This window comes from Sesamum indicum, linkage group LG3, assembly GCF_026168435.1.
Source record: "Sesamum indicum cultivar Baizhima isolate 11 linkage group LG3, ASM2616843v1, whole genome shotgun sequence".
Lineage (NCBI taxonomy): Eukaryota > Viridiplantae > Streptophyta > Magnoliopsida > Lamiales > Pedaliaceae > Sesamum > Sesamum indicum.
The window spans coordinates 26,822,921-26,836,145 of NC_142659.1; the positions used below are offsets into that span (position 1 = coordinate 26,822,921).

General features: G+C 34.4%; 1 protein-coding gene across 1 annotated transcript; it reads left to right on the forward strand.

Moving 5' to 3' along the window:
- The first annotated feature begins 296 nt into the window (after nt 1-296).
- Nucleotides 297-13,026, forward strand: SOL1 (carboxypeptidase D). Its single transcript, XM_011075806.3, has 15 exons — nt 297-451; nt 932-1,022; nt 1,205-1,300; nt 1,775-1,805; nt 1,918-1,974; nt 2,597-2,692; nt 3,216-3,338; nt 4,341-4,445; nt 5,000-5,046; nt 5,349-5,474; nt 6,445-6,547; nt 8,736-8,798; nt 9,300-9,383; nt 11,356-11,416; nt 12,643-13,026. The coding sequence occupies exons 1-15, from the start codon at nt 355-357 to the stop codon at nt 12,951-12,953; spliced, it is 1,491 nt and encodes a 496-aa protein (XP_011074108.1). The 5' UTR covers nt 297-354; the 3' UTR covers nt 12,954-13,026.
- The last annotated feature ends 199 nt before the right edge of the window (nt 13,027-13,225 follow it).

Consider the following 13,225-nt stretch of genomic DNA (forward strand, 5'->3'; position numbering starts at 1 on the left):
CGGACGATTGGTTAATACAAAAAAAAAATATTTTTTACTCACAAATAATAATTTGTGATTCTATTTATATTATTTTTTTATTGCGTCGATAATATCTTTAAATTGATTTTATTTATTTACTTATTTTTTAAAAAGATGATGTACTATATAAAAAACGACATACCATAACGTTAATATAATTAAAATATAATTTGGGTTGGAATAATTTGCACAAATTTTACGCCACATAAGGTCAAATCAGCCCCTTTAGGCGGCGTCACGTGCGACTCACGTTTTCTCCGCGTTCAAGTTCACAGACTTCTTCACAGTCGCTTCTGAGATTTTGCAAAAGTCCCTTGAAAGGAAACCTCTCCAATGATACTCTCTCTCCTCTTTCTCTCTCTAAATCTCTCCTCTCTTTTCCGCTGCTCTATTGCCAGAGGCGGGACGCTTCACCGCTCCGATCGATCAGGTCTCCTTTTCTCTCGCTCACTCTCTGGCGCTCTATGCCTGTGATCCGAACTGGAATGTTTCTTTTTCAATTTCAAAATGCGGAGCTTGTAATATAACTGATAAATGGATGTTTTAGCATTAGTTAGGTTTGCATTAGCTGATTAGCAGCTGAGTTACTTCTCCGGATGTAGACAGGGGAAAGATGATGAGTTGTAGTGACGTTGGCGATGTTAATAGTTGCATGATGCTGAATTTTTCTAATCATCAAGAATCCGATTTGTTGAGTTATGGATTAGTCTATGAACATTTGCTGCTATCTGCTTCGTTTGGAGAGGATAGTAATTTATCATAATTTTGGCTCGGGAAATGTATTTATTTTTATCGCTGTTACTTTCTGCAGCTTGTTACATGTGAATTTTCAGTGGTTTTTCTTAATTGTGAAATCCTTGTCAAGGTAAATGTTGGTTTGTTCACACTTTTGATTCTTATTTTTTGTCAGGTTATCTCGACGGTAGTATTTATGGGCACCTTGGGAGGCGGTTATATTCGGAGAATAACCAGATGTCTGAGGAAGAGTACATAGAGAAGCTGTATGTCTTTAGGCTTTTGCCACCCTCCCTATTTGTGTCTACTCTAAGTTATAGAAGGACTATTTGAAACGTTAGGTCACTGAACAGGGCCTGATTAAATTCTGTGCAAATTAAATTACAATGTGTGTGTATATATATATATATATATATATATATATATATTTGGTTTATTTTTTTTCCAGTGAAAAGTTGGCTGAAGGGTATATGAGTAATTCTGACCTTGAGAAGGCAATGAAGGAATTCAACAGCCGGTGCAGTAACATTTCCAGAATCTATAGGTAATTATGAAATATCCTTAACTCTTATGTCATGAACCACCCTCCAAGAATAGAAAAAGGAAATTTGCTGCTATTTTCTGGAGAATGCAAACTGAAACAACACAGAACTGGGTTATTGGATGACTAGATTCTGGACATTTGAAGAGTTCAAACAATTTCGCCTGTGCTGATGTTGCAAAATTAAGCATTATCTTTACACACGATATGTGTTGCATTTTTTACGTATTCATGGATGTGACAATCATACTTTACCAACTAAAAAACTTGCTTTTTGGAGGAAGCGAAAAGTTAGCTAGCTCCTATAGATATTGGTAAGAATGATAAAAAAAAATGAACTTGGTTGCCAAATTAGCTCTCAACCAACTCTGAGAACTTCAGTTATTACTTTGTTATAATAGTATTTTGTTGAATGTCTTACAATTATCTGATACATTCCAATTTTCTCTTTGAGTGATTATTGGAATTCACGATCAGTATTGGGAAAAGTGTACTTGGAGTTCCTCTGGTACTACTGCTTCTCCTGAAATTTTTATTTATTTATTTCTTTAAATGTTAACCTATCTGTTCGACTATCTAATATGACATTTTACTCATTGCCTATTTTTTACTGAACATAGTGGGCAGTAGAAATTTCTGACTTGCCAGGGGCAAAAGAGGCTGAACCGGCTTTCAAGGTAGTGACATCCATTCATCATTTCCACTCTACCTCTGTTTAATTGTTCTGGCTACAGAATTTCTTCTGTCTATTATTCAGGCCTCAAAACTTCTAATATAGTGAAAGGAAGTTAGCAATTTGTTTGATAAATGAAAGTGACTGATGGCTTTACACCATTTGAAAGTGTACTCATTTGTTTGGAAAGGCTGGGGGATGTGTGCAAACCATCTAATTATCCATCTTTTTTCTTTTTTTTTTTATTTTCTTTCTTTGTTGTCGTAGTCATTGTTGTTGTTTGTTGTTTTCAGGGTTCAGTTTTGACTAAAATTATGTCCTAGATCCAACTTCCTCCTTCAAATATGGGATCGAGATTCAGCCTATTTTTCTTGATTATTCGATTAAGCAAAATAGTGTAGAGCAATAAAATTTTCACGAGCTTTGCATTTTTATTCACTTACTAACAGTTCTATATGCATCGGTGCGGCCTTCTCCTTTGCTGTAATCATCTGTTTAACAGTTTCTGTAATCTTGTCAATTTTTTCCTATGTTTTTCTTTACTGTATTTGGTAATTTCTATCTGCAGTAGTAGAGCCCATGTGAATTTTGTTTTCTGAAACTAATTAAAGTTCCTTATATTGCAGTTCATCGGAAATGTGCATGGTGATGAACCTCTAGGGCGTGAACTACTGTTGCTTCTAGCAAATTGGCTTTGTGATAATTATATGAAGGACCCCTTGGTAGTGCCTTCTTGTCTTCTTTATTTTTGTTCTTTCCACATTTTGCTGCATATAACATTTTCCACATTCAAGTACATCCAAGTTCATTGCTGTCCTATTTGACTCTTATGAAGTTTATAGAAAATGCGGCAAGTTCTAGTAGATAGTTCCTATGTGCTCTCCTATGTAGAAAATCTTGTTCGCTGAAACTGGCTTTTAATGACTCTTGTGTACTTATGGTTGTTGGATGACAGCTGTTGTTTCTCATCCTGTATTATCCCTTTACCTTGCCAAATTAAGAATTACTGCTTCTTGTAATATAGCATCTAGTGAAATAGCAAATTGTATCAATAGCATGATTTGCTGTGTATGGGTTCTACCATATATGCGTGTACAACATTGTTCTCTCAGTATAGATTTTTTCACATATCTTTTGACTTGACATTATATTTTATTTGAAAGTGATCTGCTATGCTTCCCATGTCATCTGTACAGCTTGCATAAATTAGTATCTGATGTAGTTGTAATGTGGTTCTAATTCCAGGCAACTTTGATAGTGGATGGTGTCCACCTTCATATACTTCCATCAATGAACCCTGATGGATTCTCTCTGAGGCGGCGGGGTAATGCAAACAACATTGATTTGAACCGTGATTTTCCAGACCAGGTATTATGTTGCATTATGCATTTCTTTCAAGAAATAGATTCCCTCACGTCAAAGTTCAAACTATTTTAAGCAGTTGGATTAAGCAATTATAACTTTCATTAACTAAGCTTCTAGTCCTTTAATGACGGTCTTTTCTCTTTTGTTTAAGTTTCTTTTATAAGAAGAATGAAACTGAGAATCTGATAAAAGGGAACAATTAAGTGACATAAATGCTGCAACCTGTATTTGCCTTATATTTGTTGGTGATGATTGGTAAAGTAACTATTGTTCTTTCAATTCTTTAACATTTTAAGAGAATGAGTATATTCCAGATAGGTTTTGTAAAATTTTTGGCTTACTCCTTTCATTCGCCACTATGTTTCACAAGTGTCTTGCTTACTTTTAGCTGCTTAGGTCTGATTCCCAACTGTTTGATCAAGCTATAATCTATGCAGTGTTCATTGTCAGAAAAAAAATACTCGTGATGTCTAATCATTCAATACATGAAATTTGTTTTAAAGACATTGGAAATGTATTTTCAGAATCTCAGCCCTCCCATTTTGAAGTACTTTAAATTTAATCGAAAGACAAATACTTAATTATGCTTCGTAACTTAGAAATTTCGTTTGGCATAACATTTTATATCCTGGTTTGACTAATATAACTTATGGAACTGTTAAGACTACAATTATAGGCCAGACATGCATTAAACTAAATTTGGCTTCCAGAATCTGATTAATGGTTTCATAGTCTCTGCAGCGGTAGGATTCAGTTTCACCTCAATGTGATGCTTGGAAATGAAGTAAAATATCTTCTCAGATATGCCTGGAAGTTCTTTAAGTAAAGTTGCATTCTCACAATATATAAATAGTAGTTTTCTTCTTCTTCTCTCTCTTTTTGTTTTTCTATTTTTCGTCTTGCATTTGTAGCTTTGATTAAAGAAGTGACTATTTGGCTTATTTCACGGACATTTTAATTGGAGCCATATGTTATAAAGAGCATTGACTAACATGATTGACATAGTTCTTTCGTGTGAACGATGATATGGACTTACGTCAACCTGAAACGAAAGCGATCATGAAATGGTTGGAAGATGTAGACTTCACAGCTTCTGCCAGTCTGCACGGGGTAATATTCTTCTCTCTTGCTTGCAACTTGAGAAGCTTAAAATGCACATAAATGCCATGGTGTAGTGTATGCGCATCCTATCTTCTTCAACAGGATATATTCTAGTGATTGTTTGACTATTCTTTATAAGGTTATAAATCTGTATTATAAGGAAAACTTACGCAATTCGTTCCATGATTTTTTTTTTCAGAAAGCCAATTGCTTTTCACTTTTAATTGGAAAGATTCCATCAAATATCAGGAATAAATATTTTCCTAATTATCTGTATGGATAAATAGGCTTTTTTGTTTTTTTAAATTCTCAGTTGGTCTGTATTACAGTGTCATTTGATGCTTCATTTTTTTTTTCTCAAGCAGCTTCCTAATTTCCGCCTCAAGTTTTTTATTTTCCAGTTCGCGGATCCGACACTGGCGCATTCTTCACATAGTCATATAAATCAGAGTTAATTGAATATACTTACTAAAGGCCACAAAAAATTATGAAAGGAGTAATTTGAATTTTAGTCTTTATTCTCTATCACTTTTATCATTTACTTAATCTTTTCTCGTTCATAGGGAGCGCTTGTTGCAAACTATCCATGGGATGGAACTGAAGATACAAAGTGAGTTTCCTATTGTTATTTCTTTTTTGAATACTTCTCTGAAAGGGGATCAGATCTTGCATCTGTTTGATCTATGCTTGATCATTTCCCTGTCTAAGATCTTATGCTGATATCAAATGTTGATATCAGTCTGTGACAAATGAAAATTAACTCGCAGTTGCAGGTGCTTATTAATGCATTCCTTGTTCCTGTTACTTGATGGGCGTTTTTATGTTTGCTAGTTTATCATGTCTTTGGAAGGTTCTCCACATCCTTTTCAGCTATATTGTAACCAAATTTTATTTAATATCAATTCTTTGCAGGAAATATTACTATGGATGCCCAGATGACAAGACTTTTAGATTTTTGGCCAGTGTATACAGTAGATCTCACTATAATATGTCCCTAAGCAAGGAATTTCCTGGAGGAATTACAAATGGAGCATACTGGTATGCTTATATAAAGTATAAATCATTTGATCTAACTGACAAGTCCTTGAAAATACTAGGTTTTCATGGCTGATCTATGCACTTCAGATTATAAAACAAATTATAATTTGTTGCTAATTACCTGTTCAGAATCAAAATTAATAGTTTGAGATAATTGTAATTGCATCAATTAAACAATTAATTTATGAAATATCTTTGGTTTTGTATGACTTGGTTTTGGAGTGGTTTCTTTAGTTTAGTATTCCTCTCCATGTGTAATCACCTATATGAAATCTTATGATCGTTTTACTTTTTGGGCGTTTTGTTAGTGGGTGCAGGTCAAATGGCCAAACAACACGTGTACTTTCCATAATCACTTTCCCATTAATTCCATTCTCTTTTCATATTTAATATGGCAGTTGAGCATGTTTTCACCCCACTTCATTTTTGCTCCATGCATCTTGATTGAAGTGTATTTGTAGTTTTCATGGCTTATACCATATCATAGTGCATGACTTATCATTCATTGTGTGTTTCCTCTCATCATGGATCTTCAACCACAGACCTGCAGTGTATCCAAGATTTTCTTAAAGTAGCTGTTCTTGTTTCAACTTGAAGAATACTCAACAGCATTTTCATATAAAACTAGAGGGATTGGTGTTGTTGATAACCAAAGTTAATACTTTGATATAATTGTAAGCTCACTTCAATTCAAATAATTAGTTATGTGATACTTTTGATTTCAAATAATTTCACAGTGGAGTGATTTCCTCCATTTGCTATTCCTGACTTGTGTAATTTGCCAGAGGCGGGTCGCTGTAATATTATATTAAGAGAGAATAATAGTCCCGGATCCTTTCGGTTTCTTGTCTGGGGACATAGGTCAAATGGTTGGAACCATATATTTGTTTTTGCTCTTTCTTTCATCCTTTTCTCATTATTTTCCATTTTTCTTCATTTTAAACTTTCCTCTTCCTGGTCTCTTTTGCAGGTACCCAATATATGGTGGCATGCAAGATTGGAATTACATTCATTGTGGATGCTTTGAACTTACCTTGGAGATTAGTGACAACAAATGGCCCAATGCCAGCGAGGTTAGGCTTCACTTTGAGTTGTCTTCACATTGTTATTTATCATATCATATTCGTTCATAACCGTGGATTGGGTTTTTGATAGGATATGCTTTTGAACCCACTAAAATTCATGATTTTTTCAACAATTCATATACTTGTTGAAAATGTTCTGTATGAACTTATTGGATTTAATTGATATGAAAGTTTCTTGTAAGGAATAGCAGCTCCGGAGTTTGGTGGGGCACTTAGCCAACACATGCATCACAGACATACTAGTATAGGTTATATTATAAGACATAGAAAATATAAATTAAATAGGTTCAAAATTGAATTTATACCTTGAATGCTCAAGTCTGTGAAGAACTTTGTAATCCTACTAGATAACGAATTGTAATGCAGTCTCATAGGATTACTAATTGCTGAAAAATCAGCAGCAGTTCCCCTTTGCAATTGAGCTAGATGGCACAAACATGTCTTGCCTTTTCGTGACAGGCTGAAGGAACCTAAGAGGGGGATGAAGCACTTGTTAATGACTTCTAAGCTCTTACGCTATCAGTTTGTATATGTAAATTTCTACTGAGGGAAGCTACCAAGGAAAAATAAATTGAGACATGAATGGCATAGTTATAATAGTTCAATCAGAAACCATTAGGGGTGTGCATAATTCCATTTAGTGGCCAAACCAAACCGGAACTGAAATTTTGGTTCATACATGTTATTGTACCGAACCGAGTACCGAATTTTATCTAATATATTGTATATAATATATTATACATTTATGTATATAATATGATTTAGATTTGATTTAGATATTTTGGATATAAATTGTATTGATGTAAAGATAATTTATGTGTTGGGTTTGTATTTTGTAATGATATTTCACATTTGATTTCATGTTTTGGGATTATAAATGATTTGTTTGTCTGTATATTTGGAATTTTAACTTGTAGGATTTTTTTTTTAAAACTCAGTTTTTTGATAATTTACGAACTGAACTAATTTTTGTGGCAATTTACTGAGCCGAACCGATAATTTCTATTCGGTATTGGGTATGCCATTTGGCGAACTGAAATTTTGTTTGCTCCGGTATGGTATTACCAAATGAACACCCCTATAAACCGAAACATGTGCCTGCTATCTAGGGCATCCCATTCCCACCTCAGGATTTGTATGAACTTCATTACTGCAGTCTTTAACTAACTAGTATAGATCCAATCTGAACTTTCTTCAAAGCTCAAACTGAAGTGTAATGATCTGTTATAAGACAAAATTTTTCGACCCGGAAATTTAGAGTCTTCAAGTCCAAATCCTTTGACAGTCCTTTCATCACTGTGATTGCTCACAAAATTTGGGCTTTCAGGGTGGTGTAAAGAGTATTAAGGACTCTCTTTTGAGAAAAATATGCTTCTGGAAATGTAAGGCATATTTCATGTTGAGTACTAGTGGTCTGCAGTTTTTTCTAAGTGTTATTTCACATGGTTTGGTTTAATGATATTTTTCTTTTCCTGGTTTAATGATTGAATATTATGTGCACTGTACTCCACCTTTACAGTGGATTGGTCTGTGTATTGAACCATGCGGTTACCTGTATTTCCTCTCTGTGTCTCTCTCTCTGTGTGTCTCTGACCTTCTTCCTGACTCTTTATATAACTTGTTTTATTTTTGGGTAAATTACAACAACCTCCCATGAGGTTTGTCGTAATTACGAATATCCCTTTGTTATTTGAAAAATTACAAATATCCCCTAATGTTTGAAGAAATTATGTAATCCTTGGATGAATGTATGAAATTGTCAACTTTGCCCTTTTTTTTTTCTTAATTTTTTTTAAAACATATAAAAAAATCGAACATGGTGGATGAAAAAAATTTAAAAATTATAAAAAATTATCCACTTAGTCCAAGAAAAAACAAAAAAATTAAAAAATAAACAAAATTATAAATTTTAATCCACAAGTGCATTTTGGTTGATTCACCAATAAAATGAATGGAAACCTAATAGATTGGTTAACTGTGAGATGGCCGTCAAAATCAAGGGGTATTAGTAATTTTTCAAACAACGAGGGTGCATTCGTAATTATGTGAACCTCAGGAGAGGTCATTGTAATTTACCCTTTATCTTTTCATTCAGCATATTGCATAAGTTTCTGCTTTTCTAGCTACAATGCTGCACTTTCTTTTCTGGGTTTCAATGCATGGTCTATTATTGCAGATTCCAACTCTGTGGGGTTATAATCGAATGAGTATGTTAAGCCTTGTTGCAGGTCTAGTTAAGGTACGTTCAAGCAGATGCCTTCTACTTAATAAATATGTTAGTACTTTTCTTTTATATTGTCATTGTTTTTCTTTAAAAATTTTCGACTCTTTATGCAGTTCTTTGTTTTCATTCCCTCTCTTTAGTGTTAGTGGCCTGTTCTTTTCATTGAGTTATAACCACCTGCCATCGATATATTTTCTCCACATTCACCAGAAAGTATGTTTTTGAAAATGGGATACTTTTAATTCATTATGGAGAGGAAATTTTCACAAAGATGAGTATTAGAATAGAATTCTAGGATTTCAGATTTTGCTTGGCACGTCGTATTGTATTTGGAAAGTAAATCATTAATATTTTATTGAGGGCATTCTGATCATTTTAATAGAGATCAGTTTTTGAAATCCTTCACACCCATGTGTCAGCAACTACTGAATAAGTGTCTTCTTACAGTTATGTGAAGCCATACATTACTCATGGAGTTGATCTCATGTTGCTGATTTTTACTTCTTAACCATACAGACAGGGTTACATGGACGTATTTTTTCATCCGATAATGGAAGACCTTTGCCTGCATCAGTAGCTATAAGGGGAATAAACTACACGGTATGATCAAATATCGCTATACACTATCAACTAAATTCCTGAAATTCTTCAGTTTCCTAGGATGAAATGTGCAGATATTGTCAACTTTTTGGTAGTCAATGGAACATCATCTTTTACTGTAACTTGCTGGCCTAGTTAGTGTATGTGTCTTATTTCTACTTTGGGCTTTACTATTTTGATGAGGTAGTTACTATGTATTTCTTATATTTACGTTGGGCTTTCTACCTGGAACTCAGGATACATTCATGTATTGACATTCTCCTATGCTAGATTTTGCCTGATCTGACTAGTACATGTAAAGATAGTCAAATGCAATTAATGATACAAATGCATTCTTAAGGCCCAAATTGGAACTCCTTTACCCCAACTTCTTAGGTCTTCTCATGAAACTTCATACATATTTCACTTTGAAAACAACCTTGAGTATTTATAACTCTGAAATTCATTGAATAGGAATGGTGAAACAATTCAAATTCATAGGGAGCAAACTATGTAGTTAGCTGTAGCCTCTTGAACTGGGGAGTCACTTCTTAGGCTATAATTACATGCATGTCTTGGGTGTCTCTTGGATACTAAGTTGAGTAACTTCTTGTTTGATTGATTTATCAGATATTAAGATTATGAAATAACATAGCAGAGGTTATCTGTTCACAGTAGTTAAAGTGCATGCATATGTTGATCTGTAAATCAGAACATCGACTAAATAAGTAAACAGATAAAGCAGTTGAGTACTCCTAAGAAAATAACCATGTGATGGTCTAGAAGGACTCACAGGAAGCTATGTATATATGATACTTGAGTGCTGTCATGTGGCAGTATAACCTGCAGTTATGTTGATCTCTTCATATGCGACGTTGTCAAGCCTAGGATTGTCCTATATATTGGATAATATAACCTTAATGAGGATTCAGTCAGTGGAAATGGATGAGATAATTATACTGCCAACCAGAGGGCTAAAACACTTGCAATGTTCTCTTTACTTATTGAGTTAGAATAACCAGTGCTCTATATGGGTGAGATAATTGTAATACGTGTGATTATTTGCAGGAAATCAATCCAGTCAAATTGTCATCAATGGCATACAATCTTGTAACTAAATTCATAATTGACAAAATGTTACTAATTCTTCCTCATAAAATAGTAAGGATAACTTTTATTGGAGTGTGCAGATTGAAAATGTTAATCAAATTACTTTAAATACCTTTTGCAGTACTTCCTGCACAATTTGCTGAAAAGTTGCATGTTAAAGAAATAAATAAAGCAATGGACAGGATGAACATCAATCAAAAAATGAATGCCCCACTAAGACCCTCTTTGTCAACCTGCTGTATACCATCTTAAAATTTCAACTGCAAAAGTGAAGTTGATGAGAAATTGGGAAAAAGAAAAAAAAATCCCAACATAAAGTATGGCTGTTTTCGCCCAAATTCATGGAAATATTCCCAAATGGCTAAAAAACTTACTCCTGTAGTTTTTAAGTGTGAGTTCCATGTATAGGTGTGATCACATGATGTGTGGATACTTGGTGCACCAAGGGAAGAAAGGACAGATCAACATAAAGTTGCACAATTTATGATGAATTCAACTAAACTGAGGACCTTGTTTCTTAACATGAATAAAGAGAGTGGGGATCCCCATTTCTATTTTTCCAATTAACTTATTACTCCTTTATAATGGGAAGAAATAATTTCCTAGAAGAAACAATGGAAAAAGAATACTGATTAAAGAAAATTTTGCTCAGCTGGGATGTTTCTTTTTTTCTCAGTTTATTTATAGATCTTCGGCATTTCCTCCTCCAACTTCTTAATCTGCAATTTGTATCATTCAGATGTCACATTTTTAGGCCCATAAATAATTTAAGTCCATTCTTTGTGTTCTGATTTTAGCTTTTGATGCTAAAGTGCCTTGTTCTGTTATTTGTTATATCTCTTGACAAGTAATGCTTCCTGATTCATTTCATAATCATTGGCAGATTGCTGCTAGCAAAACACTTGCTGATTACCATCGGTTGCTGGCTCCCGGAAAATACGAAGGTAATTGAGTTGGGAATAAATCTTGGCCTTCTTTTCTATCATGTTCTCAAAGTATTTGTTGCTTCTTTACAAAGAAACTATAAAATGCAGTTGGGTACACAGATTAAATGCATGGTTGTGATTTCTTTGATTTATGGATCTGATTGCAATCTGAATTTGGTTGCTTAAATCTGAGACATCCACAAGTGGTGTTGGTGTTGCAGTGAAATTGTTTCTGCTTGCATCCTCTTTTGCACTAGTCTAATGTAGTTCTATGCTTAGCTCATGTATCCTGAGAAACCCATATTTGCAAGTATCTGCTGTAAGAGCTTGACATCTAATGCTATGAAAGAATTGAAATTTGATCTGAAGGCACTGAGAGAACATGGACTTGTGGTAGAACTCCCTTGGCCTACTTGCTGTTGTATGAAAATGTGATTTGTTAGGCTTGTCTTGAAAATGGATTATGCGGAGCATAATTGTATATTTGCCTGGCCTAGTTTATTGTGGGGCACTATTGGTGCCCATATTTGTTGAAGAAATCATGAAACTCTAGTAAATGATATGTACGAAGGTTGAACAAATATATAAGAACACCAAAATACTGTTTTGCCACTGCAAGGGAGTGTTGTAAGGTTTCATATCTTTACTTTTCTGCACAGACCAGAGATTTACCTACAGGGTTTGACAAAAATTGAAAAAGTTCCAATAGAGGAAAACAGCATCCTGTTCTCAGGAGTTTGGCGTGTGTATTGTACACTAAAACAAGGAGTTTGACATCCCTGCACTTGATGAATCACATCCATAGGATGTTGGCTTTCTGTCTTCTATAGTTTTATGGCATGGTTATGTGGTCGCCTGGTATGTGACAGAGCGCCTAATAGAAAACGTTTTTGAACAAAAAATCCATATTGCATGTAGAAAGAAGACATGGAAAAGTTAGTTCTGATGTAGCATCTTTACACTTAGCAGAAATAGCATAAAGAAACTTTTGGGTTACAGCATCCTGCGAAAACCATAGGATTTTGCATTGAAGCATTAGGCTTGCTACCTGCCTTTTCATCTACTTTCAGAATGTTCAGGAGAAATTTTCTTTAGGTCCACCTCTGGAGATGTAGTTTTAGATATTAGGGGCAATTTAATGTCGAGCCTTGTACATTTCCTAGATGTTCATGAAAATACACCCTCCCCGTCATGTGGTTTGTCAATATGATATCTAAATATGGACCTTCCAATTTTCCTGGCAGTTATAGCAAGTATGCCTGGATACAGATCAAAGAGTGCTTGTGTTGTGCTTGGAGAAGGAGCAGTGAAGGTAGATTTTGTTCTTGATCCCGAGACCTCTTATAATGGTACTCAACCTTTACTGGATTCTGGTTGCGACTTTGATAGCAAGACCGGTTTTCAAGTCCTCGACTTTCTGCCAGCTTCCCAATTGGAAATTTCTATGCTATTGATCTTAATTTTAGCATTTTTTTGCTTCCTAATGAAGAGAAGAGTAAGATCAAATCATCTAAACTACAAACAGTCACTAGGGGCCAGACGTGTAGTCGTATGAGATACTATTGATTTTTCTCCCTCTATTCATACGTTGTAATTATCATTTTTCTATGTAGTCTTTTCTTCAGTTACTTTTAGCATCTAGATAGCTGTAGTTTTTTACGAAAGAAGATCGCTAGAGTGTAGTGTTAGTTGATTACAGAGGTAAAGAAAGGTGAATTGGCACTCCAATGCAGCAAACCTTTATTACACTCCCTGTTAGGAAGCTTGACTAACTGCTGTCTTTCATTTGCAATACCTGAACTGCTGATTAAGATAAACAAGAACATT

Bases quoted from the DNA above. Each gene is read 5' to 3' on its own strand.
- SOL1 (XM_011075806.3), top strand. From the start codon at position 355: ATGATACTCTCTCTCCTCTTTCTCTCTCTAAATCTCTCCTCTCTTTTC. The intron at 5,475-6,444 runs GTATGCTTATAT...TCTCTTTTGCAG, and splicing joins ATTACAAATGGAGCATACTG to GTACCCAATATATGGTGGCA. The intron at 9,384-11,355 runs GTATGATCAAAT...AATCATTGGCAG, and splicing joins TAAGGGGAATAAACTACACG to ATTGCTGCTAGCAAAACACT.